Source organism: Galdieria sulphuraria, assembly GCF_000341285.1.
Source record: "Galdieria sulphuraria unplaced genomic scaffold scaf_39, whole genome shotgun sequence".
Classification (NCBI taxonomy): domain Eukaryota; phylum Rhodophyta; class Bangiophyceae; order Galdieriales; family Galdieriaceae; genus Galdieria; species Galdieria sulphuraria.
In genome coordinates this window covers 38865-62871 of record NW_005178436.1, presented here as the reverse complement: position 1 = coordinate 62871, position 24007 = coordinate 38865, and the positions used below count along the sequence as shown (strand labels likewise).

The window sequence follows — 24007 nt, the reverse complement described above, 5'->3', positions numbered from 1 at the left end:
ATGATTGGCATAACAACTTTATTAGAATGAATAGTGAGAATCCACTAACTGGTGAAGAGACTAGAGGAGATACTACACATTTTGTCAGTTCTGTTTGTTGGTGTCCTAAAAGACCTCAACTGATTGTGGTTGCCAACAGTCAAGGAACCATTAAAGTATTAGAAATGATTCCTGGTTCCTAACTGTTCTTGTGAGATCCTATTCTACCACAGCCATAGGCTTCCTTATCCCTGGACGTTCATCGCTGATCAATTCTATATACTCTTTTAAGAAAATATTACAACTTGGGTCTCTTAGTTTCCTTAAAGCCTGAGTTTCAATCTGTCGAACTCTTTCACGAGTAACACAAAATAAATGACCAACTTCACCTAAGCTTTTTGTTCTTCCATCATCTAAACCAAAACGCATACGGATGATTTCTCTTTCACGAAGATTCAAAACAGTCAAAGCTCTTTCCAAATCATATCTTAACGAACTACAAACAGCATTCTCTTCTGGAGTTTCTCCTGTGGAATGAACAACATCTGCCAAAGTAGTACGACATTCCATATCATGACCTATTGGCATTTCTAAACTCAAAGCTGATTGTGTCCGTTGTAATAAAAATATCACTTTCTCTTCTGGCATACCCACTTTCATAGCAATCTCCAACTTGGTGGGTTCTCTTCCAAGACTAGTCATCAATTCTAATGAACATTTACGAATATCTTTAATCATTTCATTCACATGCACTGGTAACCGAAACATTCTCGAACATTCTAAAAGTGCTTTATGAATTCCTTGTCTTATCCACCACGAAGCGTAAGTAGAAAATCGAAATCCTCTATGAGCATCATATTTTTCTACTCCACGAATCAACCCAATGCTGCCTTCTTGAACCAAATCCTGAAAAGCAACACCTCTATTCCTATATCGCTTAGCAAAACATATCACAAGACGAAGATTGGCAGCAACCATTCGATTCTTTGCTCGACGACCTTTTATTAACTTTCCTCTCAATTCAGAAACGGAAAGATTAGCTTCCCATGCCCATTCATTTTCTCGAGGCAAACGACCCATCTTTCTTCTCAAGTCTTCTCGAACTGCTTCTAAACGTGTCAATCTGGCAATTTCTTCACATATTACTTTCTCTTCTACTAAAGATAGACGATTGACTTGGCCAATTTCTGATAAATAAGTATTCAAGGAATCGACGCGACGAGAGTTTATTCCTTTTCCTTTCTTTCCATTGGCTTCGTTATTATTACGATATGAGTCGCGATAATCCAATAAACGAGCAACCGTATTAGCTGCCATTTCAATTTCCTTGATCGTTACTTCTTCTTCTTCTTCTTGAATCCTTTCCAGTACTTGAACAACTCTCTTTTCACGTAAGGAACGATCTATTTCCACCAAATGATGACCAGTGGGAACTACAACTTGCTTTTGTATTCTCTTTCTTCTCTCATTGACAAAATATTCCCATTCCTTCCACCATTCATGCAATGATAAATATCCTGTTGTGCTTTCTAATCGTTGCATCACATTATGTAATATATCAAAAACTGCTTTTTGGCATTCCACTGCATCGTCTTCCCACAATTGAGATGAAAATATCGAATTCCAATCATAACGATTTCGTTTTCTACTTTTGACTTTTTTATACTTTTTGTAACTCGTTGCCTTTACTTTCTTCCATTTCCGTTTTTCCAATTGGATCACTTTATGTTCATTATGACTATTCTGATGAGATACACCGGTTGTCGTAGCTGTGGTTTCCTGTTTCCTTTTTAAAATACTTTCCAATGCCAATTCCACCAAATATCTCTTTTCAGGGTCTGCTCGAATAAACTCGTTGGCTACTTCTATTAACAAAGCATCGTCTTCCGTGGTTGCCAACTTTAATAAACCTGCACGTATGAGATGAAATGACTCTGTTTGTTCTTTGATACTAACAGCTGCAATCATTTTCCAACCCTAACCCCAGTGTTAGTATATATTCACGATATGACAAAGAATTCTCAGGAGTATGTGAGTGAAGTTTTTGACACTGCAGTGGCTATCCAAACTACCAAAAGCCACCGAGTAACACGACTCACTATATACTATCGCAAACGATTTGAGCATCCTGTTGACCCATTTTCCAACAAGAGCCTTCGAAAGTTTGCTTATAAAATCTCTTAAGCTTCCTTACCATCGATTGGTTTCCATAGTCCAACCCACGTCTCCATCCCCTTCTGGGTGCATATCCACGACGCAAGTGGTCTTTCCTTGCCACAAAAAAACTACAAGATGCTTTGGTACTTTTCCTAAAAGCAGTGAATATTCCAGTGCATCCATAACATGCTGCTTTCGAAAGCATCCCAAATGGGCCGTTACTACAAGAGGGAACAAAACAAGGCCGACGACTGGAAAAGATCCACTCCCGGTGAGCGTGATAGCAAGTCATAGTAACGATACAATTGATTTCTTTTTCCAACACACTTTTTCTAAAATCTAACAAATGGAGCGATGAAAGAAAAGGTTATGGGGTTTGGCTTTCTATCGATGATAACCCAACGAGCACGCTCAATATCACGCCACCACCACCACCACAATGAAAACAAAAACTCCTTGAATCGATCTCTCAAGTCTATTTGGATTTTTTCATGGATAAGCAAACTTTGTGAATAGAAGAATGTATATATATATATATATAGTATATAGATAGATATCGATATATCTTTTAGTGTAAATGAAAGCTATAAATAGAATGATTTTCTTATTCCGATGCAAGAAATGAACCCTGAGCCACCTTTATGGGTCGACTTGGAAAGAATATCCTGTAAAGAGTGTCAAAGTCCTTGTGTTTTCAACCACGGTACTATTGTTTGTTCCAACTGTGGTTTAGCTTTTGAAGAAGAATCGAGTTTGTTGCAATTAGGACAAGAAAGAGAGACACGTGGGTCGTCCTTTATAGGACGTTCCTCTCCATCTTTTCAGTGTTCTTATTCTTTCTATAAGGATTCTACCACTCGTCAAGAAAGAGCAACAAGGATGTTATTCAACAAGTGCAAAGAAATTGTTGGAAAACTAGCTCTAGATGGTGGTTTATTGACTCCTTTGGATTCCCTCGTTACTAGGACAGCTCTACTTGTATGGCCCTGTCATAAGCATTGGTTGTCAGCCTCGTGTGCAGCTTGTGTCTATATTGTTGCTCGAATGCACTTCAAAGCAGTGAATATGACGGATTGTTCAATAGCCGCCCGTTGTATGGTAAGCGAAACGGGTAGAGTTTATCAGCAGTTGGTAGCTGAGTTGGAGTTGGCCATTCCACCTGGAGACCCTTTTGCACTGTTATGGCGTGTTTGTCATATTCTGTTGACTTGTTTATTTCCCGACTCAGAAAAGCAGCGGTCTTGTTCATTGGGTAATTTGTATCACTTGAGTTGTAATCTATTGTGGTATGCTGAACAAAGGTATGTTGCTTATTTCATCATATTCTCCATTCTTATGTGGACAATTACTTAAAAAGATGGTTGCTTACTGGAAGAAAACCTATTCATATTGTCATTGCTGCATCGACATTGGCAGCAACTTGTTGTGGTTTGCTCAACCAAGAAAGACGTAGACAATTGTGGATAGATATGTCGAAGCATTTATCGAGTACAGAACAGAGTATTCGACAACGATACAAAGAATTCATAGACTCTTTATTGAAAGATGCAAAAGTGTTATTACCTTGGGCTGACCAACTTGATAGGAAAAACATATATCAGAATGTTTCCTTGTTATTAACTATATTAGGATATTGTTCCAACGAGGAAACGACTGATGAAGAAGATCATTCACAAACCACGGAAACGTTTTTGCCTCCTTGTGTTCAACAAGTAAAAAGCAAATCAAAACACAAAAATAAAGATACGCTCCACACCAATTCTATGTAACATTGGAAATAGAAAGCATCAACTTGTTCCTTCCATCCATCGACGAACTTGAACGGAATTGACAAAGGTGCCATTGGATACCAACATATCACTGAGTATAACTATCAAGTCTCCACATTTGGCCATATTACGTTGTGTCATCTTCTTTAAAGCAGCAGAAACTGTTTCTTCTGGATGGTTTGAAAACGCTATTTGATATGCTTCAACTCCCCAATACAATGATAGTCTTCGCTTCAATCCTTCATCAGGTGTAAATGCCAATACAGGACAATTGGGACGAGCAGCAGAAACAGAACAAGCAATCTTTCCAGTCTTAGTAAATACGACAAGAGCACGAGCACTCAAATGATTAGCTAAGAATGCTGCAGATGAACACAACGCAGCTATAGAGGAGTCAACGAGGGAAGAAGAATCCTGACTACTAAATAATGATGGATATCGTTCATATTCATAAGGAAGTGTCCAAACACTTCGTGCAATAGTGCACATAGTATTCACAGCTTCCAAAGGAAACGAACCATTGGCCGTTTCACCACTCAACATGGTTGCATCGGCTCCTTGACGAACTGCTTCTGAAACATCCGTCACTTCTGCTCGTGTTGGACTGGGAAAAGATATCATAGATTCCAACATATGAGTAGCAACAATGGTTGGTTTTTGTAGTCTTCGATTAATTCGAACAATTTCTTCTTGTACAAGAGGAACATCTTCAACAGGAATTTCAGCTCCCAAGTCGCCACGAGCTACCTATCAAGTGTGTCAGTTTCTTCAGTGCGTCATTAAAAAAAAGTAATTACCATTGCACCATCGGATGCTTTCAAAATGGGCTCCAGTCTTTGCACTGCGGCTGCTGACTCAATCTTGGAAATAACCAAAGCAGATGAACCATGCTCTAATAAATATTTCTTCAAATGTTGTACATCATCTTCATGTTTCACAAAAGAAAGAGCAATGAAATCTACATCGTTTCGAATCCCAAAGTCGATATCTAACCAATCTTTTTCCGTAATAGCTGGTAGTGAAGCGGTCTTTCCTCTTACATTGAGATGTCGGCGACTCGTTAATATCCCACTTTCTAAACATTCCGTGATCACATCCACATCTGTTACTTGCTTCACAAGAAACGAACAGATTCCACCATCTACTAATAACACATCTCCAGGACGAATATCGGATACAAAATCATCATAATTCACATCGGTGGTAAAAGGTTCATAATCGACTTGTCTACGAATAGTAAACGTGAATCGAGTGCCTTTTTCTACATAAACTGGTTCTTTGAGGTCACCAGAACGAACTTCAGGGCCTTTGGTATCTAACAAAATTCCAATATTCCATCCAGACTCTTTGTTCAACTGTTTGACATGATTGATCACCTGTTGATGCCACTCATGGGTACCATGTGACATATTCATTCGCAAAACATTCATACCGTGCTCAGCCAACTTTTTTATCATCTCGAAAGAACAAGTCTTTGGGCCAATGGTGCAAACCACTTTGGAAGGGTGCTTCGTATTAGCTAAGAGTTCCTTGTACTCTGCCAACTTGGACAATTGGTTTAGTTCTTCTTCAAGTACGCCATTTACCAGCTGTGTAGCAAATATCCCTATAGTCGATTGTCTGTAACGATCGGTATCAGTGGAAGACGACGAAATAGACCTGTTGAAAGAGCGGCAACCAGAATAAGCTCCATAAAAGGTACTCTTGCTACTTGTCAAGCTATTTACTGAGAATCGTGAGGCTTTCTTATGATATGAACTATAGAGCACAAATGGTACAAAGCAAATAGACGACGAATGCTTCTCCATCCTGGGTGACCACATCGGTTGGGTTGATTGCTAACGGGAGTTTTCAAAATATTCGTCTGAAAAAGAAATGGGATTTCATTACTAGAAAACTTGGAAATACTTTTCAACTGTTGTTGGTGAATGCAGTCCAGAATGTTAGCGTTCATCGATGTTGCAGCCAACTTGACAGATCCTATGTTTCAAGGAATATATAACCAAGTAGAGAGACATGTACCAGATTTGTCTACTGTATTGGACAGAGCTAGAGAAGCAGGTGTGTTTCGTATTTTGATAACCGCAGGCTCTGTAGAGATGGCAAGAGAAGCAGTTGAGTTGATAAGTGAGTCACCGAGTCTCTTTAGTACTGTAGGTATTCACCCAACAAGATGTGACGTTTTTGGGGATGCACAGAGTGTCAGCAATATGAAACAGATACAGAACCTTGTTGATATAGCGTCCTCTGCCAAAGGAAAGGTAGTTGCTGTTGGGGAATGTGGACTTGACTATGATCGAACGACGTTTTGTGATAAAGGTCGACAGCAGATAGGATTTGAATATCATTTTCTACTAGCAGAACAACTAAAGCTTCCAATACTTTTTCATAATCGCAACACAGGTGGAGACTTTGTCAAGATAGTTCAGAAACATCGCGACAGGTTCGAAAACGGAGTTGTACATTCGTTTACAGGAAACAAAGATGAACTGAAGCAGCTACTAGACTTAAACCTTTATGTAGGCATAAACGGCTGTTCTCTTAAAACCGAAGAAAATCTATCTGTCGTTCAAAAGGTGCCTCTCGAGCGCTTAGTCTTAGAAACCGATTGTCCTTATTGTGAAATAAGAAAAACGCATGCTGGTTATCATTGGATACAAAGTCATTGGAAAACTGTATCACACAAGAAATATGAAACTGGAAGTTGTGTCAAAGGAAGGACTGAGCCATGTCATATTCGACAAGTTGCAGAAATTGTTTCCAAACTTCATGAAGTCTCCATAGAACAAGTAGCCAAACAAGCCTTCCATAATACTATGAAAATATTCTTTCCTGAAGAATCCGCCAACGGCATTTATGACTCACTTTTCGAGACAATTCGAAACCATTCGTAAATGAAACCATTGCGCGCCATTTTTGATAGCATTTTTTTCACTTTTGACAATTTAGCTTTTCTATAACATTTGCCATTTGATATTTCATAATGGGCTGTCCTTTACGAGTTCGCAAAGTTAATTTTCTATGCTGCAGATAATATTTTAGTGAAATTGTTTCCAAAAATATATCTTACACCTACCTTGTTCTTACGTTTCTGTAGATGAACCATTTTTTCTTTCTTTCGAGACTCGAGTACCTGTTGAAACGATTCCATAACAGGCGTTGCGGTGTATTGTTGTGAAACAGTTGCGCCCTCATCACAAGTTTTTTTGCTTGATAAAAGTGTTTCTTGTTCGAAGTTCTGTACTTGTTGTCTTTGACAAGCTTTTGGTTCCTCTTTCTTATCTTGTTCCAGTGACGTAGTTTCTTCACCATACCAGCCTTTTATACTGTATTGTTGCAATTCACCTTTCTTCTCCAACTGAGCCAACCATTTTTTATATTCTTTGACTCTGCGACGGTCTCTATTTTTCTTCTGTTGCTTTTTGTTTAAAATAGTTTGGAAACGTTGGACTTGGTCTCCTTGTCTCTTTAATAACTTGTGAACTTGAATACCTTGTCGTCCCGGTGGTGGTGGCATTGGAATAAGGTGAATCAATGTTATTTTGTCGATGGTGTCATAACCTTTTGATGTTGGAAAGACAACAGGACTCGTTTCGTTTTATATGCAGAACGTGTCCTTTTTATTACCAAGTAGAAGGAAAGATGGAAAGAAAGGTATTTGGTTTACAGAAAAAGCAGGAAGCTGATATATTGGGTGGTGATAAACAATGGGAGTTGGTATGTAAATCCCTTCGTTCAATAGCAACGATTCGATTGAAGCTATTTTAGGCCGACCAAACAGATACCTTGTGTCCACGTTGTTCTCATGGAAAGGCTTATTTCTTTCAAATGCAAACGCGTTCGGCAGACGAACCTATGTCAACGTTCTATCGCTGTGTTCATTGTGGACATCAGTGGAAAGAAAATTGAATACTGGAACATATACTTGTGGAGTTATGTATCACTACAACTCGTAAAATTCTAATATGAAATAGATTGATTACGATAACAAGAGTTGAAATAACCATTTCGTATCTTATACAAAAATGGCCATTGCTTTTGTGATAGCGTTGTGTGGATGGAAACACCGTCGACAGTCTTACGACTTTGTCAAACAGCGAACAACGCAAACCTCTTTTTGTCAGTTTTACTACAAGAAGTATCATACTGTGTATTCTCAATTAGATATTCAACGAGAGTTTTCTTACTTGAGAGAACGAGTCGATGATGTTTTCAAGTCGATAGCTATGGACCGACTGAGGAAAGAGGTTAGTGCATCTGGGCTATACTTAAGTTTCTGGAAAATGGATTTTTGTGGTTTTAGATAGAATTACTTCAACTGGAAACCAACGATGCCAGCTTCTGGGAGAACAAGACGCAAGCGGAAAAAGTCTTGAAGGATTTGTCTTCCAAACGCTATAAACTAGAAAAATTCAGCAGTTGGGAACAGCGTTTGCAGGATTTGCAAGCCTATTTACAGTTGCAGTCCACTGAAGGAGAACCTGATAGTTCTTTACTGGAAGAAGCCACTCAACATATTGTACAACTGAAAAAAGAGTTGAACCGCTGGGAGACGCAACACTTGTTTTCCGGTAGATATGATGTCAATGCAGCAATGTTAACTATTACAGCTGGTGCAGGTGGAACAGATGCTCAAGATTGGGCTTCTTTACTGCTCCGAATGTATACGAGATGGTGTGAAAGACAAGATTTTTCGTTTACTGTAGTGGATATCGCAGATGGAGAAGAAGCAGGAGTAAAGTCTGCTTATCTACAGATACAGAATGAATATGCTTATGGCTATCTTCAAGGAGAAAAAGGTGCTCATCGATTGGTTCGTCTCTCACCTTTTAATGCGAACAACAAACGACAAACAAGTTTTGCTGGTGTGGACGTTATACCTTTGTTACAAGAAGAAGAATTGGAAACACTTATTATTCCACCTGAAGACTTGGTAGTAACAACAGTACGTTACAATTTAGGTTCATTTTATGATTATGATGAATGGATAGTGTTGTAGATGCGTGCTGGTGGTAAAGGTGGACAAAATGTGAACAAAGTAGAAACAGCTGTTCGTATACATCATATTCCATCAGGTATCCAAGTAAGAAGTGCAAAAGAAAGAAGTCAATACCAAAACAAACAAATTGCCATGCAACTGTTACGTTCCAAATTGTTATTACTTGAAAAGGAGCGAATGGAAAGAGTTCGAAATGAAGTAAGAGGAGATGTGGTAGAAGCTGAATGGGGCAACCAGATAAGAAACTATGTTTTTCATCCTTACAAAGTTGTCAAGGACCTTCGAACCAATGTAGAAAAGGGAGATGTGGAGTCTGTATTGGATGGAGACTTGGATGACTTTATTCATGCCTTTCTACGATGGAATGCATCTAAGAGACAACAACAGAGTACATAAGAATGATGTTTATAAAGGTAGGGAATTCCCAAAAGGAAGACATAATCCTTGTTTCTAATTGCAAGTATATGTCTCTTTAGCAAAATGAATTACTATACTTTTGATTTTACTCATCGCTTCTAAACTATATAAAACTCCTTGAGAGCCGATACCGGAATCTTTCCAACCTTGAAATGGAAAATGATCAGGACCACGTGCTGGTTGTCCATTAAGATGAATGGTTCCAGTCTTGAGGAAGTCTGCTAGAAACATAGCATTTTCCATATTCCTTGAGAAAATGGATGCCTGTAATCCCATGGGACTCTTATTGACCATTTCTATTGCTTGTACTTCCGAGTCGACTCGAACGATGGGCAATAACGGTCCAAAAGGTTCTTCCCAAGCTACTCGCATATTCTTGTCAACATGATCCAATATAGTTGGCCATATAAGATTATCTTTTCTCTTAAAGGGAGTTACTTGTTTGGCTCCCTTTTGAATGGCATCTTGAACCAATTTTTCGATATAATCTGCAGAGGAATGATGAACCACTGGTGTTATATCGGCATTATCTTGTGGAGATCCCACCGATAACTTTTCCACTTGTTCTTTCAATCCATCTACCAGAGCATCTGCTACTTGTTTTACAACATACACAATCTTCACTGCAGTACATCTCTGGCCATTATAAGAAAATGCACCGGAAGCAATAGAAGAAATGGATTGTTGTAAATCTGCATCACAAACTACAATGGCTGCATCTTTTCCTCCTAGTTCCATTTGTAAAGGAATCATTCCAGCCTTTTTGGAAACTGATAGACCCGTATGAGTACCTCCCGTAAGAGAAATAGCATTCACCAAAGGGTGAGTTACCAAATAGTCACCTATTTCTGATCCTTTTCCTGTAAGTACATTGACAACTCCACGAGGTATACCAGCCAAATGAAATGCTGCTGCAAGATACAAACAAGATATGACTCCATGACTAGGAGTTTTGATAACTACACTATTTCCCATCATCAATGCTGGAGCAACTTTGGAAGCACACAAGTTCACTGGATAGTTGAATGGAGGAATACATAACACAACTCCTAAAGGGACTCGATGTATAAGGCAAAGCTGATTTCGTTTTTGTCCTGGAAAGGAATCGGGGTACATCAGTTTTCCACTTAGTCGCATACCTAACCGTCGTTATTCTATGAAAATCGATATTGTAATCCATGCGTATATATACCTTCTTCAGCTACATATTCTATCAAGTCTGCTGTTCTTACTACTTCTGAAATCGCATTTTTACGATTTTTGGCTATTTCATTCATTAAAGAGTTGGCAATCTCATCTTGGTGTGAACGAAGTATAATAGCTGCTTGTTTTAGGTATTCTGCTCTCTTCCACAGCGGTGTTTTTGCCCACATAACCTATAGAAATCAGTCACTGATGTTATCACTTGTGGAAAAGACACATCTCAAGACGACTTACTTGGGAAGCAGCTGCAGCATGAAAAGCTTGGTTGGCATCTTCACTCGAACAAGACTGGTAAGTGTATATTTCTGTCCCATTACAAGGTGAATGTTCTTTGCATACTTTTCCAGTACTGCTTGTTCCTATACACACCAAAAAGATGAGTTCTATCGTCAACAAGACAATGATAATATCCAAGCAGTGCTTACTCCATTCTCCATTCAAGAGGTAGAAGAAGACATTGTCTTTTTCCATTTTGGAAAGAGTAGCTAATGTAGGTTGGGTCCCCTTGGTTGTTTTAGTCATGAGTATACCATCATCAGTGCTAGTTTCTAGGACACCATATCATAGAGATTATTTGATATCATGTACAGAAATTGAATGTTTACCTTTGCGTATTTTTGTACTGGTTTCATAACAGGCATGTTTTTTGGGTTGCTTCTTCCAGATATCATTTGGTTTTGAACAGAGCAACGAACAAATGTTGGTATTGGTCTATTGCTTGTGAAATAACCTAGAAATGATGAAGAGAAAATGTTGCAATCCTTCTTTGGATGAACTGCAAGTTGCAAGTTGATTGTAGGTGTTACAAAAGTCATGATTGCGAGTTGAATGGAAAATGTGAAAATGTCAAAAAATGACCTGATGAAAATGGCATTTCTACATAAAATATGAAGAAAATGGCCGGCGAAGGAGGAAGAAATTTCTCAATTCCTACCAACAGATGTGAAAAACCCTTTGTGCCTGTTATATTCTTAGACCATTTCAAATCTCTACAAGGTAATCGTATATATAACAGACCTTGATAAGCCTTGCTTTTGTTTAGAAAAGGAACGAAATAGCCCACTTGCCACAAAAGCTATTCTTAGTTGCAAAACTAACAACAACGTTATGGTACTTGATAGTTATAAATATTTCAACGACCCTAATAAAACTTGTTCCCAAAGTCGATAACTTATGTCCAAGTCTCTTATAATATCCTTTTGTCACTTTAGCCATTCATTCCATCATCAGGAGTTTCTATTCGAAATTTCCAAAGTTCTTTGGAAGGAGGCGGATTTGTCCGGTGATACTCATTTTGTATTTGTTGGTTTTGGTGGCTCTTTTGAGTGCTGTTTGTGTGTGTTGGTTATCTTGTATTTGGGAAGAGTAACAATTGGTCGTTCACCCTAAAAAGTTGCTGTTACAACAACTTGTAACTGGTTTGTTCTTGCATGTCGTGTGATTGTGGGCGCTGTATTGAATAATAGTATTGTTGTGGCATTCAGCAGTACGCACACGCACATACACACACAATATATATATATTGAAGAAATATTCTGTCGTTGAATATATTATAGTGAGGTTTTCGTTTGTTGAAGAAAAGGGGATTGGTGTGAAACCGCCTCCATCCCACTCTTTGATAACAACATAGCATTGGAAAGACATTTATTTTCCAAAAAGTATATCGAGTTGACTCGTTGGAATATGAATATGTTTTCCTATTCTACCATAGAAACTCCGAAATATGTCCGTTCCAACTCATCGGACGATAGAAAGCTGGACAGCACAACAACCCTCATTGGTCAACAACCGAATCAAACAACAACTTCTTCTCGTTCATCAAAAGGCGAAAACAACAACTCATTCAACCCCAACTGTTATCCTTATGAGGCACTGCAATGTACAAGTGAAGGAGAAATGATATCGTCAGCAGTGGAAAGTATGCATTCCGTGGATGAAGAGACTCAGCGAGATAACAATAGACGTCGAAAACCTTATGTTATGAAAAAACCACGAGAAGTATGGACTACAGAAGAACATCAACGATTCGTGGAAGCTGTCCATTTGTATCATAGAGATTGGAAACAAATTGAGAAATATGTCGCAACAAAGAATGTATTACAAATTCGATCGCATGCACAAAAGTATTTTCACAAAGTTCAAAAATATCAAACGGGAGAATATGTACCACCTCCGAGACCCAAACGAAAATATTCTCATACTAAACAACAACAACAACAAAGAGAAGAAGAAAAATGTATTTATTCCTCTTCCTTACAAGATGGAATATCTAAGAATGAAAATTTTGATGATTCATTGTTGTTGTTATCATCTTCGAATAACGAGGTTGAGAATAACAGAGTACTTCCACAAGGTCCTGGACCTCCCAACAACTCTTCAGAGATAAAGTTGGCCAATCATTTCAAGTGGAGAAAACAAGACAACTCTTCCAATGATAACTCTACTACTAGGTTTCATTCATATGTTCATCAACCTCTATATTCTTCGGTCAATGGATATTCATCATGTGCAATATTTAACCCTACAATGGATACTTCATTTCAGGTAATGCCACAAGCTACAACATATAACAAACAAAATAATGGGATGGAACAAGAGACTCATCATCATTCTAATGCAATCATTCCTTTGAATATGTATCCCACAGCTGTTTGGATACCTTCTACATCTGGTTGGTGTCTTGTACCAGTTTATCCATATCTAAATAGTAATCCTCACTATGATGGTATGAAATGGAATGGTGGTATGCCAAGTATGGCTAGTTTTCCTTATCATCCAAGTTCATCATCATTAGTAGAGTCCAATTGTGATGGGAAACTCACGACAACAAATAAGCTTTTTCAAAAGGTTGACCAGGAAATATCAATACATTCAAATGATGAACCTTGTTCAGATGTGGAAGTGCGTCAAAATTGTGATGGTTCGCAGAATTCTTCAGATCCTCGTTCCAATAGCTCTTCTCCTCATTCATGTGAAAACAAGTGTTGTGAAGTTAACCCAACGTCACAACCTTCGACACAAATGTCACATTTATTATCAGTGGCTCTTCAGGATTGGGTGGAATGGAATCAAGAATAGAAGTTGGAATATTTTTTTTCTCTTTCTCTCTTTATATATATATATATATATATATATATATATTATGTGGAAAAAAGGAGGCTTATATAATCATTCATTCATGAAAGAAACAATCCAAAGATGTATAAAACGGAGCATATCTTATTATTTATGGATTCCCCAACATTGTAATAGAAAAGCATACTGAAGTGCATCTTCTAACAAACGATCATATCGACCACTTTTAGAAAAGTGTCCACCATCCAAGTTCACTTTCAGCAACACAGGATAATCATCTTTCTTACAATCACGTAGTTTCAATACCCATTTTGCAGGTTCCCAATAACCTACTCGAGGATCATGTAAACCAGCAGTTACCAAAATAGGAGGATATTTCTTATGTTGAATATTATCATAAGGTGAATAAGATAAAATGTAATCATAATATTCTTTTTGACGAGGATCTCCCCATTCTTCACGTTCCTTAATAGTCAATGGAATAGTATCATCCAACATGGTAGTTAAGACATCCACAAAAGGAACTCCTGCAAAGGCTCCACAAAATAAGTCTTCAGGTGCCATATTTAAAGTGGCGCCTATTAACAATCCACCTGCACTCCTTCCACTTATGGCTACTTTACCAGCACTCGAATATTTTTGTTCCAACAAATAATTGCAAACATCCAGAAAATCGGTAAAGGTATTCTTCTTATTTAGATATTTCCCTTGTTCATACCATTCTCTTCCTAATTCTCCTCCACCTCGAACATGTGCAATAGCAAATACAACACCTCGATCCAACAGACTCAAAAGACCTATACTCATCATTTTAGGTGATCATGAATGAGACATATCATTCACTTACCAGAATCGAATACAGGATCATTGCTTATTTCATAGGCACCATAACCTTCCAATAATAAAGGTGATGTTCCATCTTGATGAAATAAATCTTTCTTATATACGATAGAAACGGGTATATTGGCACCATCTCGAGAAGGAGCCCATAATCGTTTGGTCACATAATCCTGTAAGCGAGTATGGAGGATGCCTTGTCTCCATTTCAATACCATTTGATAAGTATTCAAATCAATATCATAAACTGAATTAGGACAAGCCAAAGAACTATATTCAATACGTGCCACCGATGAGTGATATTCTCCTGATAAATGAGAAAGACTATAAGCTTCTTCAGGAAAATGAATAAGATGAGGAGATGAAAGAAGATTTTTGTCAAAAGTATAAATTGCCACTTCCTGTAATCCATTTCTACGTTGTAAAACTACCAAATGATTCACAAAAGTACGAAAGTCTTCGAGTACTATCCTTTCTTGTTTTTCATGATGTGGGATAAGTTCTTCAAGATGGTCAGGATTAGATAAAGGGGCCAAGCATATCTTTCTATTCGGAGCATTTTCATTGGTCAAGTAATAAAAATAATTTTCTCTATCACAAACATCATAATCGACTCCCTTGTATTATTCATCAACTTTCTGTTTGTATATAAAAGGATTTCATATCACTTACTTGTTTACGAGGAAGCAACACTTTCCAAGATGAATTGGGACGATTGGCATCCAAAGCAGAGACTTCACTGGTTTCTGCACTACGACAATGCAAATAAATGAAACGATCACTGGGCGACTTGTGCAAAGATAAATAATAAGCATCGTCACGTTCTCTATATAATGTGGCATCTTCGAATGAAGATTGGTTCAGTCTATGTCTCCATAATCGATCTGGTCGATCTAAACTATCTTTGGTAAGATAAAATAAGGTTTCATTATCATTGGCCCAAGCAATATCTCCTGAACATTCCCTGATAATATCGTCTAATAAAGTGCCTAAACATATTCTTCAAAACAAAACTTTCACAAGATAAAGTCTATTTACCATCATTCAAGTTTTTGAACCTTATAACATATCTTTCTGCTCCACTCGTATCATATGCATAGGCTAACAAAGAGTGATCTGTACTTACTTCAAAAGCTCCTACTCTAAAGTTTTCATAGCCAGCTGCCAATTGATTGGCGTCCAATAATATTTCTTCTGGTTGTGACTCGTCCATCTTATCACCTACAGAGACGGACGAGGTATCATTTACTACCACTCTTCTACGACAATAGATAGGAAATTGTTTTCCTGTCTCCATTCGTTGATAATAATAATAGGGACCTTTCCTATAAGGAAACTTGGCATAGTCATCCTGTTTGATGCGTTGTTTCATTTCTTCAAACAATACTTGTTGTAGTCCTTTCGTATCAGCCAGTGTTGAGTCGACATATTCATTTTCCCTTTCCAAGTGGTCGATAATCTCTCTATCACTTCTAGAATTATCTCTTAACCAGTAAAACTCATCAATTCGGACCTGTCCATGAGCATCCATAGCAAAGGGTCTCCTAGTAGGTACTGGTGGTGCGATTTTGGCAGCAAGATCGGCGAGCACGGGTTTATTCCATAACCACTCTGTTGCGATATAAGCAGTTGCAAGTGACATACTCACTCTCAATATTCTGCTCATTTTTCAACTTTGATATTCTCTCACTCTATAAACACAAGTTGTTGGAACAAAGAAGTTGTTGACAGCCACGGAATTGTTCCAATATGTCTACGATTACTAAAATTGCTTTGGAACCTTTTGCTTATCGACACTTTCAACCGGACTTTGCTGGTAAATGGACAAGTGTTGACTTCACTTTGGCTATCCTAATATAGTTATATATATATATATATTGCAGGAACTAAAATTACTATTCCTAAACAAGAATTTGTTTCCAAAATCAACGAATATTATGAAACTTGTGAAAAAGCTACCGAGGCAAGTATGAGTCTTGTTTGTATATATATAGTANAGTGTATGTTTATATATATATATAGAATAGTGTTGTTGAAGTCGTTGATAGTTGTATTTGTTTCGGTTTTGTGCGTTGCTAGTTTGATATGCTTGGTTTTGTAGGTGCTTGGTTTGTACGCGTACTTCTGTAGGTGCTATGGTTGGTAAGTGTAAACCAGAGTGATTGGAGTTATTTTGATTATTATTCCTATGAAGGAGTTGTTCCCATAACGGAGTCCAACGAACACTTGTTGAAAACTGCCTACGAAGCAAGAACTCCACAAGTATGACTATTCTTCCCTTTTGGTTTTATTTCGAACTTGTCGATATTAGGAACTTCCAGTATTGACTCGATTCTTTCCTTCAAATAAGGTATCTACTTGGATAGCCAAGTAAGTAGCTTTCATATTGACTCCCTATTCATTGCCCTATGATTACACTTAGATATTTGGATATTGTTCTCTATCATAGACAACAAGTCATCAAGGAACGAACACAACGCGAAAGAGACGACTTGCCACTCGAGGTAACAAGGAATCCACCGATATTTTTCATTATTCAACTTTCTTTATTTGTTTGTTATGTAGCAAGCTGAATGGTATATTGTCAATATCAAAGCACAAGATGAAGACTATGAACTTCCAATGCAACCCATAACTATCATGAGAAATGCTTGTCTATCACAAGGCGGTAGTGGAATAGCGATCGATCGCCAACAATATATGCAATCTGTTCGTTATTGGTCACAACACGCCACAATAAAATAAAAAAATATTACATCTTCATTTCTTGGTTATTATGATTACCTTGACGAGTTGACGACCCATTTCTTCTTCTGCAAGTGGTTATCAGTGACAACAACTTTTCATTACAAGGAAGAGTTCGACAAAGTGGTGAATTGTACTTATCCCAATGAGTCAACCATTGATAAGCTTGTCTACATATAGCTGCAAAATTTCCATAAGTATCTCTCAAATACTTTTCATCTTTTGATAAAGACAACAACTTCCAATCTTCCGAATAACCCAATGCCACATGAGACAATACTTCACCCAATAAATATAACAATTGCATCATAATATATCCTCGAGTATGATTCTGCTGAAAAGAAGAACCCCAAAGAAAACTACAAACTTTCTTGTCTTGTAATAATAGCCATGAAACATAAATATCTGAAAAATGACAAATATTTTGTTGTAAATAGATCATATATTTGATACATAACAGAATACAACGCAACTCGGTATCTTCCAAAATATCAGATAAATAAGGCGGTCTTTCTATATAGGAAATAGGGTTGTTTCCTACATATATTAAAACTTGAATAGAAACTCCAACAACTTGTTCAACTATCCACAACATTTCAATGCCTTGTCTTTCAATAACTCTCGGTATTTTACAAAATTGCCAATGATTATCATTTTTATCCAATTCTTGTAGTAACAGTTCTTCCCTATTATGGGTCCAATGAGAAGTTGTCAAAGATAACAAAACGGAATCAAAAGGAAGATGATATTGTATAGCCATATCATCCAATACATTCACTGAACTCTCCTCCCATATGTTGTGCAACTTGTCTTTGAAAAATAACATGACTTCTCGTCTTTGATTCACATCTGATGAATTGTAACTTATATAATGTTCAAATAACTTTAGTTCCTCCGATAAACAATAATAAATACTTTCAGAACCAAATTTGTCTTTGATAGTTGATGATAGCCATGGGGGTTCAACTAACTCTGAAGTAGATAAGCTTTCATTATATTCTGAACCACTGAGAGGTCTAGAAACAACCAAGACATCTTTCAAAGACACTGGCATAATAGATGAACCCATTCTAACCTCTTCCAAGTCAGTTTCTGTCTTTGGGTGGTAACAATAATGACCGCCATAAAAACAGTAACCATTCTCTTGTAACTGAACAAGTGTTTGTGTAGAATAGGACAATGAACTTAAATTAGGAGTTGTATGGCTAGAAACGGGTAGACTAGAAGTAGATAAAGTTTCTGAGAAGGAAGTAGACTTGTAGTATTCTCGACTATTCATCATCTGTTCATCAAGTTCCCTAGTGTCTGATGTTGGCTTTAGGACTTTTTGTTGTTCCTTTAGAGTAAATTCATTTTCACTATGATAGATAAGAGTCTTCTTTCGGTGTTTAACATCGCTCACGTGCTTCTGAAGAAAGCTTTTGGTTGGTTCTACAGTAACCTTACAAACAGGACAATAGAAACAAGGGGAACCGTCATTAGTTTCCAACAACTGAATACTTTTTGCATAATTTCGTATTTCTTCAGGTATAAAACTATTTTGTCTCCAATCATTTCGTTTCTTTAAAGGAGTAACAAAACCTTTCATTTTGCAAAGAAGAATAATAAGGGAGAATAATCCAATAGAGAGAAATCCAATTGATATGTTTTCTTATTATGGGAAGAAGAATATTCTATTCATAAGGTTTATATATCATAATCGTTACTCTTACAAGTCAAAAGGAAGAAGAAGTATTGTATATGCTTGGGGTAACTCGGACGGTGGTTGGACTGGTCATTTGCCTAGTGAAGTAGCTGGCAAAGCAAGTTGAGACTTTTGTTTTCGTATTCTATAGACAAACAGGACTTAGGAATATGAAGACCACGTTTCAGGTGCTACTTCTGTATATCGACCCAAAATAGTCGCATCCTTACAAAGTAATTGCTGTTTTGTATTTATATATATGTGATATCTTTTCTCATGGGATACACTCTCGTTGATATCTAGATAAAAGTATTCGAGATGTCGCTTGTGGTCAAGGATTCACTTTATTTGTTACTCAACAAGGCCAAGTGTATTCTTCTGGTGTAGGTAGATATGGTCAGGTGAGTAAAAGAATGGGTTTTCAATTATTTTTTCGTTCACCTAGTTATCCTACTCTAGTTGGGTTTAGGTTCGTTGAAAGAAGTAGAAGGAATCACTTTGATTGATTCCATACCTGAAAAAGTAATAACTTGTGCTGCGGGAGATAGACATTCCTTGTTTGTCACAGGTAAGCAACTCTATGAGTACACTGTTTTCATTATCCAACTATGTCTTCTCATATATGACTTAGAACAAGGCCATCTTTATTCATGTGGTTATGGAAAGCGTGGAGAATTAGGATTAGGAACCATTAGTCGACGTATGGAAACTCCTCAACTAGTAGAATCTTTGGCTAGAGAAGAGGAAAAAATCATCAAAGTTGCAGCGGGACATGGATTTTCTATAGCTTTGTCGGAATCTGGCAAGGTATTTATAAATGATTAAATACATTGATGAATAATGAGAGCTATTTAGGTCTACAGTTTTGGTTCAGCAAACGATGGACATTTAGGACATGGAGAAGTACCTGGTGGAATTTTCTTATGGGAACCATTTCATTCTCATAGAAATATGGAAACGAGTCCTCGTTTGATAAGAGCGTTAGAAAAGGAACAAATGGAATATATTTCATGTGGTTCAGGACATGCGTTTGCTATCAATAAGGAAGGTGTAGCTTTTGGTTGGGGTTGTGGTCGATATCACTGTTTTGCAACTGATAATGAAGTCAATTGGGAACAACCTCAAGCCTTGTTTCATCTTCCTGGTCCTTGGAAACAAATAGTTTCTGGAGGAGCTCATACTTTAGGACTTACAAAAGGAGGTCAAGTTTGGGCTTGGGGTGTTAACCATTTTGGATGTTTAGGTGTCGGAGAACAACGTACTTCTCCTGGAGAACCTCGAATAGTAGAGAAACTATTACAACAGGCAAAAGAACCTATACAATGGATTGCAGCTGGATGGTTCTTTTCTATGGCTGTAGATAGTGAAGGATATGTGTACAGTTGGGGACGTGGACATGCCGGAGCACTTGGAACAGGAGAAGAAGAAGATAAATGGGAACCAGTTGCTATTCAAAATGAACAAGGAGAACCTCTTCAAGTGGATCGAATCTATGCTGGATTTAATTATGCCATCGCAGTCAAAGATGAATAGAAAGAAAAATGCATTCTTCTTTTGGCGCCATGGAAATGAAAACTTGTGTTGGTTTTTTGTATTGCACAAATAAACTTGGTACTAACTATGTTAAGCATACTTCACAATATCAACTTGGAAAAGATACTCAAATAGGGTCATTGGGAAGAACTACTAAACATAACTACCGTCGATCAACAAGACAAGTTCTCCGTGCTGTTGCTTCCAAGGAGAGTTCTACCCATGTGAGAAAACAACTGGCTGATAGTTTAAACGAAGAAGCACTCAAATTAGTGGGGTTCCTTCACGGGCATCGTACCCTATTCGTTGCTGGAAAAGGATTCGATACCGCTGCTGCAACGCTCTTTAGAAAACTTGATACTGCAAGTGCCTGTCCAACGGTAGGGAAAAATAAGTCTATTACATATAATCGACTTTGTTTTCTTAACGATGTTCTTCAGTTGCAAGAGTTGAACGTCAATCGTTCATCGTTACCGGGTATAGAAGCCGTGATTCCCATCGTTACGAACAAACAACACATCATCGATGTACTTTCACAGAACGCACACATAGAAAATGGTCAAATACCGCGCGAAGAAGAAGAAGAAGAAGATACCGTAGTAGAGACCGTATTATTTTCCCTATTTCAAAAGTTCTTTCGCATGCTAGTGTATGCTATCGCAACTTTTTCAATCGATTATGTGGATGAAAACAGTTTCATTTTGTTGGAAAACTTGTTCAGGGTAAGTTGGAAAAGTAATGGATCTAGTGGAAAAACTGGTTGAATGCATATACATTCGTTTTATTTATTTTGGGTATCTATAGGAAATGAAAGTGGAAAAGAGTGTGATCACGCAGCGTTTTAATATATTGAAAGAGCAAATACAACAATTAGTTCCTCATTATTTATGGAAAGAATGTTCCACGGTCATCAGTGTTTTAGAGACTCGGTTGCAACGAATGAACATTGCTTGAAATGGAATGACAAATACTTGGATTTCTTTATGGATTTAGGAATTGTCAAATGTCAACGTAAGGAAACCATTTTGGGATATCGATAAAGGACATCTCGTGGATGTTTAGAATGTCAACTTGCACGAGGTAAACTGTGGCTCCATATCTATTCTCGAATGAGTCATCAGTTGACCTTTTGGTATATTTGCTACATTCCACTTTCAGAAAGGTGTCGAACGTTTCTATTCGAAGTTAAAAGCGTTTATAGAATATCACTTGAAAAGGAGTTGCTTTTTGTCCACATGCAGTCTCTCTCTCTCTTACCGATGCCTTTGATATTTCACTATACAATATATATATATATATATATATGAAAGAAGGCGTCCTCTCAGACTCTTTGATCATTCAAGTTGGTTCTTCACCATGATTGCTCTTTCTGCCTATTCATTCTTTCGTTATGAGCTGGTTGTCACTTGAACACATCGTTGGTTTCATCCATTGGTGGCGTGAGTAGAGAAGATTGTAGCCATTCATTTCATTTTCATCTCCTTTCCCAGACTGATATAGTTCTCAGTATTGCAAGAGACTTGTTATGAATGGTTTCTGTGAGAGCAGAACAACTTTTCATTCTAATAGAAACAGGAAATTGACTTCCTTTCATCATTGCTGTCCTTTATATGGAAGCTCTCGTTACTATACACGAATCCTTAGGCGACTGACTAGAAACTGTCAACAATATCTTTCATGGACTTGTCATGGTGAAACCTTTGGAGTAGGTATCCTTCTTTTGTTTGTAATATGTTGGTGAGCGAAGATTGGAAAGGATCCAAACGCACGAAAATATCGAGTTACTGTTCGCAATCAAAGGACAGGAGAGTGCTACATTCGAGACGTACCAACAGATAGATATATCTGGTGGTCATTTTTAGAACAAGGAATTGAATTACCTTCTTCTTGTGTTAATGGCTGTTGTACTACTTGTGCCTGCAGAGTAGTTTCCGGAAGTAAGTACTGTCTTTGCTTCAGAATTTTTTTCATATCTTTTTGCTAGGAATAGAACAACCTTTGGCGTTAGGATTATTGAAAGAAATGAAAAACAAAAGATATGCTTTGCTGTGTGTTTCCTATCCAAAGTCTGATGTCGAAGTGGTACTGCAAGAAGAAGATGAAGTATACTGTCGACAGTTTGGAGATTCTTTTGAATCAGGAGGTAAGTGGTATATAACAGAGTCAAGTTTATTACTTCTATTTGCTGATTCCACTCACTCAGGTGTCGAATATGGAGGTATCATACCTGAAGATGATTGAGTTTCCAACCTAGTAAACTGAGTTGTCCAAACGATATATATTTCCTGTTCTACAAGATGACGGGCCACATCTCGTTTTGCTTTCATCGACAGTTTTCATAGAAAGCAAAGAATATATTCTAATCATACAAGGAATGTCTTAACTTTCACCGTTATCCAAGCGCACTCAATTATGTTACATATGATAACTGGTGTGAAATCTCCATTTGTCAAAAAATATATAACACATTCCGTTTCTAATCTTTATATATATATATATATATATATATATATATATGGATAGCTAAATGTTATTTTCTTCAAATTCCATAATATTGGCACAGACAGGACAATACCGACTTCTTTCAAGCCACTCATAAATACAAGAAAGATGAAAAGTATGGCCACATTTTGCTGTTATCTTCGGATTCTCCTCAGTATAAGGCTCCAAGCAAGTTGGACAGATATCCTCCTTCTCATCTTCAGAAACTAACTCATACACAGCAGTTGATTCTGGAACCAAAGGAGGTGGAGGAGGTGGTTTTGGTCCCTCTAACTTGTAACCACAGTCTGAACCAGAAACCACCAAAGGCACGGTCTCTCTTGATGACACACCCCAATCTTGATTGCTACGATTGGTGTTGTGACGATGTCTAGAAGCAGCAACGTCCTAATACTTGTAAGCACACTTCTCATAAATTGAGATACGAATAATACATTATTGGTTCTTGGACTGGATCGAGGTGTCCTTGGTTTTTCATCTGCTTTCGGCCGCAGTCTTCTGAATACCTCTGCAAAGCCCCGCCGCGAATTTTGTGGCGTACCAAAAGTATCTAAACGAGATGAACACAAAGAAAACTACAAAAGGCACAAACATACCTCCGCTTGTTTCCCTTGTGCGTCGGTGTTCAGCAACCTGACGTTCAAGAGAATGGGTATCCTCTGAAAACACTCTTTGAGGAGGTGAACCCACTGAAGAAATATGAGTTGTTGTTTCTGTACTCTGTGTAGTGACTGCAGGACTGCCTTGAGAACCGTTCACACCAATATCTGCTTGTTCACGGTGTGAACGGTTTACGCTATCTGAAGAACTTGAATTGCCCAGTTTGTCAAACTACAAGGCCCAACGCTTCCCAATGGCCATATTATGAAGGATGAGTCTATTCTCCATGACATCCAATGATTCAAGATAAAGCAACGAAGAATAGACTAATCATGGATTGGTTATTCGCATAGCCTAACATCCTAGTTGCTTCTAATAAACACATGTTTTTGAAATAACAACCACCCCGTTTCTCGATGGGGTCACAAATAAGAAGCAGTAAATGCTTTCGTTGTTTTCTTTCAACATGGCCTCCCCCCATCATCGTCCCCATGCACTTTTGAGGTG

The 24007-nt window shown here is 37.7% G+C and overlaps 16 protein-coding genes across 18 annotated transcripts; 9 read left to right on the top strand and 7 right to left on the bottom strand.

Moving 5' to 3' along the window:
* Positions 1-2: 2 nt before the first annotated feature.
* Positions 3-2611, bottom strand: Gasu_43280 (RNA polymerase primary sigma factor). The gene is made up of 2 exons (XM_005704625.1): positions 2174-2611; positions 3-1956 (listed from the first exon to the last, which is right to left on the bottom strand). The coding sequence occupies exons 1-2, from the start codon at positions 2426-2428 to the stop codon at positions 199-201; spliced, it is 2013 nt and encodes a 670-aa protein (XP_005704682.1). The 5' UTR covers positions 2429-2611; the 3' UTR covers positions 3-198.
* Positions 2612-2731: 120 nt separating this feature from the next.
* Gasu_43270 (uncharacterized protein) lies at positions 2732-3626 on the top strand. The gene is made up of 3 exons (XM_005704624.1): positions 2732-3437; positions 3494-3558; positions 3590-3626. Exons 1-3 carry the CDS (start codon positions 2749-2751, stop codon positions 3601-3603), a joined length of 768 nt encoding a protein of 255 aa, XP_005704681.1. The 5' UTR covers positions 2732-2748; the 3' UTR covers positions 3604-3626.
* A 14-nt stretch (positions 3627-3640) lies between these two features.
* Gasu_43260 (pyruvate kinase) lies at positions 3641-5731 on the bottom strand. Its single transcript, XM_005704623.1, has 2 exons — positions 4703-5731; positions 3641-4652 (listed from the first exon to the last, which is right to left on the bottom strand). Exons 1-2 carry the CDS (start codon positions 5726-5728, stop codon positions 3924-3926), a joined length of 1755 nt encoding a protein of 584 aa, XP_005704680.1. The 5' UTR covers positions 5729-5731; the 3' UTR covers positions 3641-3923.
* Positions 5732-5741: 10 nt separating this feature from the next.
* Positions 5742-7446, top strand: Gasu_43250 (TatD DNase family protein). 2 transcript variants are annotated; one of them, XM_005704621.1, is made up of 1 exon: positions 5742-7446. In XM_005704621.1, exon 1 carries the CDS (start codon positions 5834-5836, stop codon positions 6797-6799), a length of 966 nt encoding a protein of 321 aa, XP_005704678.1. In that variant the 5' UTR covers positions 5742-5833; the 3' UTR covers positions 6800-7446. The 2 variants fall into 2 exon arrangements, with proteins under 2 accessions (XP_005704678.1, XP_005704679.1); XM_005704622.1 differs by having other exon boundaries at positions 5742-6826.
* On the bottom strand, positions 6831-7311 carry Gasu_43240 (uncharacterized protein). Its single transcript, XM_005704620.1, has 2 exons — positions 6982-7311; positions 6831-6929 (listed from the first exon to the last, which is right to left on the bottom strand). The coding sequence occupies exons 1-2, from the start codon at positions 7215-7217 to the stop codon at positions 6917-6919; spliced, it is 249 nt and encodes an 82-aa protein (XP_005704677.1). The 5' UTR covers positions 7218-7311; the 3' UTR covers positions 6831-6916.
* Positions 7322-7886, top strand: Gasu_43230 (DNA-directed RNA polymerase III subunit C11). Its single transcript, XM_005704619.1, has 2 exons — positions 7322-7622; positions 7674-7886. The coding sequence occupies exons 1-2, from the start codon at positions 7440-7442 to the stop codon at positions 7812-7814; spliced, it is 324 nt and encodes a 107-aa protein (XP_005704676.1). The 5' UTR covers positions 7322-7439; the 3' UTR covers positions 7815-7886.
* A 15-nt stretch (positions 7887-7901) lies between these two features.
* Positions 7902-9326, top strand: Gasu_43220 (peptide chain release factor RF-2). The gene is made up of 3 exons (XM_005704618.1): positions 7902-8152; positions 8209-8850; positions 8905-9326. Exons 1-3 carry the CDS (start codon positions 7931-7933, stop codon positions 9298-9300), a joined length of 1260 nt encoding a protein of 419 aa, XP_005704675.1. The 5' UTR covers positions 7902-7930; the 3' UTR covers positions 9301-9326.
* Positions 9327-9330: 4 nt separating this feature from the next.
* Positions 9331-11691, bottom strand: Gasu_43210 (glyceraldehyde-3-phosphate dehydrogenase (NADP)). The gene is made up of 4 exons (XM_005704617.1): positions 11130-11691; positions 10759-11072; positions 10514-10697; positions 9331-10460 (listed from the first exon to the last, which is right to left on the bottom strand). Exons 2-4 carry the CDS (start codon positions 11044-11046, stop codon positions 9355-9357), a joined length of 1578 nt encoding a protein of 525 aa, XP_005704674.1. The 5' UTR covers positions 11047-11072; positions 11130-11691; the 3' UTR covers positions 9331-9354.
* Positions 11692-12191: 500 nt separating this feature from the next.
* Gasu_43200 (myb family transcription factor) lies at positions 12192-13626 on the top strand. Its single transcript, XM_005704616.1, has one exon. The coding sequence runs from the start codon at positions 12208-12210 to the stop codon at positions 13600-13602; it is 1395 nt and encodes a 464-aa protein (XP_005704673.1). The 5' UTR covers positions 12192-12207; the 3' UTR covers positions 13603-13626.
* A 19-nt stretch (positions 13627-13645) lies between these two features.
* Positions 13646-16281, bottom strand: Gasu_43190 (oligopeptidase B). Of its 2 annotated transcripts, none has more exons than XM_005704615.1 (4): positions 15475-16091; positions 15109-15425; positions 14447-15053; positions 13646-14396 (listed from the first exon to the last, which is right to left on the bottom strand). In XM_005704615.1, the coding sequence occupies exons 1-4, from the start codon at positions 16076-16078 to the stop codon at positions 13747-13749; spliced, it is 2178 nt and encodes a 725-aa protein (XP_005704672.1). In that variant the 5' UTR covers positions 16079-16091; the 3' UTR covers positions 13646-13746. The 2 variants fall into 2 exon arrangements, with proteins under 2 accessions (XP_005704672.1, XP_005704671.1); XM_005704614.1 differs by having other exon boundaries at positions 13691-14396; positions 15475-16281.
* Positions 16152-17206, top strand: Gasu_43180 (uncharacterized protein). The gene is made up of 7 exons (XM_005704613.1): positions 16152-16252; positions 16320-16434; positions 16538-16578; positions 16631-16698; positions 16748-16806; positions 16859-16940; positions 17002-17206. The coding sequence occupies exons 1-7, from the start codon at positions 16186-16188 to the stop codon at positions 17179-17181; spliced, it is 612 nt and encodes a 203-aa protein (XP_005704670.1). The 5' UTR covers positions 16152-16185; the 3' UTR covers positions 17182-17206.
* A 19-nt stretch (positions 17207-17225) lies between these two features.
* Positions 17226-18791, bottom strand: Gasu_43170 (uncharacterized protein). Its single transcript, XM_005704612.1, has 2 exons — positions 17319-18791; positions 17226-17275 (listed from the first exon to the last, which is right to left on the bottom strand). Exons 1-2 carry the CDS (start codon positions 18767-18769, stop codon positions 17263-17265), a joined length of 1464 nt encoding a protein of 487 aa, XP_005704669.1. The 5' UTR covers positions 18770-18791; the 3' UTR covers positions 17226-17262.
* Positions 18792-18801: 10 nt separating this feature from the next.
* Positions 18802-20420, top strand: Gasu_43160 (regulator of chromosome condensation). Its single transcript, XM_005704611.1, has 6 exons — positions 18802-18971; positions 19032-19098; positions 19169-19266; positions 19325-19433; positions 19497-19672; positions 19721-20420. The coding sequence occupies exons 1-6, from the start codon at positions 18825-18827 to the stop codon at positions 20396-20398; spliced, it is 1275 nt and encodes a 424-aa protein (XP_005704668.1). The 5' UTR covers positions 18802-18824; the 3' UTR covers positions 20399-20420.
* Position 20421: 1 nt separating this feature from the next.
* On the top strand, positions 20422-21466 carry Gasu_43150 (uncharacterized protein). Its single transcript, XM_005704610.1, has 2 exons — positions 20422-21120; positions 21203-21466. The coding sequence occupies exons 1-2, from the start codon at positions 20434-20436 to the stop codon at positions 21350-21352; spliced, it is 837 nt and encodes a 278-aa protein (XP_005704667.1). The 5' UTR covers positions 20422-20433; the 3' UTR covers positions 21353-21466.
* A 315-nt stretch (positions 21467-21781) lies between these two features.
* Gasu_43140 (ferredoxin) lies at positions 21782-22816 on the top strand. Its single transcript, XM_005704609.1, has 4 exons — positions 21782-22103; positions 22155-22335; positions 22383-22541; positions 22602-22816. Exons 1-4 carry the CDS (start codon positions 21924-21926, stop codon positions 22637-22639), a joined length of 558 nt encoding a protein of 185 aa, XP_005704666.1. The 5' UTR covers positions 21782-21923; the 3' UTR covers positions 22640-22816.
* A 49-nt stretch (positions 22817-22865) lies between these two features.
* On the bottom strand, positions 22866-24001 carry Gasu_43130 (zinc finger (C3HC4-type RING finger) family protein). The gene is made up of 4 exons (XM_005704608.1): positions 23860-24001; positions 23497-23708; positions 23335-23450; positions 22866-23287 (listed from the first exon to the last, which is right to left on the bottom strand). Exons 1-4 carry the CDS (start codon positions 23991-23993, stop codon positions 22922-22924), a joined length of 828 nt encoding a protein of 275 aa, XP_005704665.1. The 5' UTR covers positions 23994-24001; the 3' UTR covers positions 22866-22921.
* Between the last annotated feature and the right edge of the window lie 6 nt (positions 24002-24007).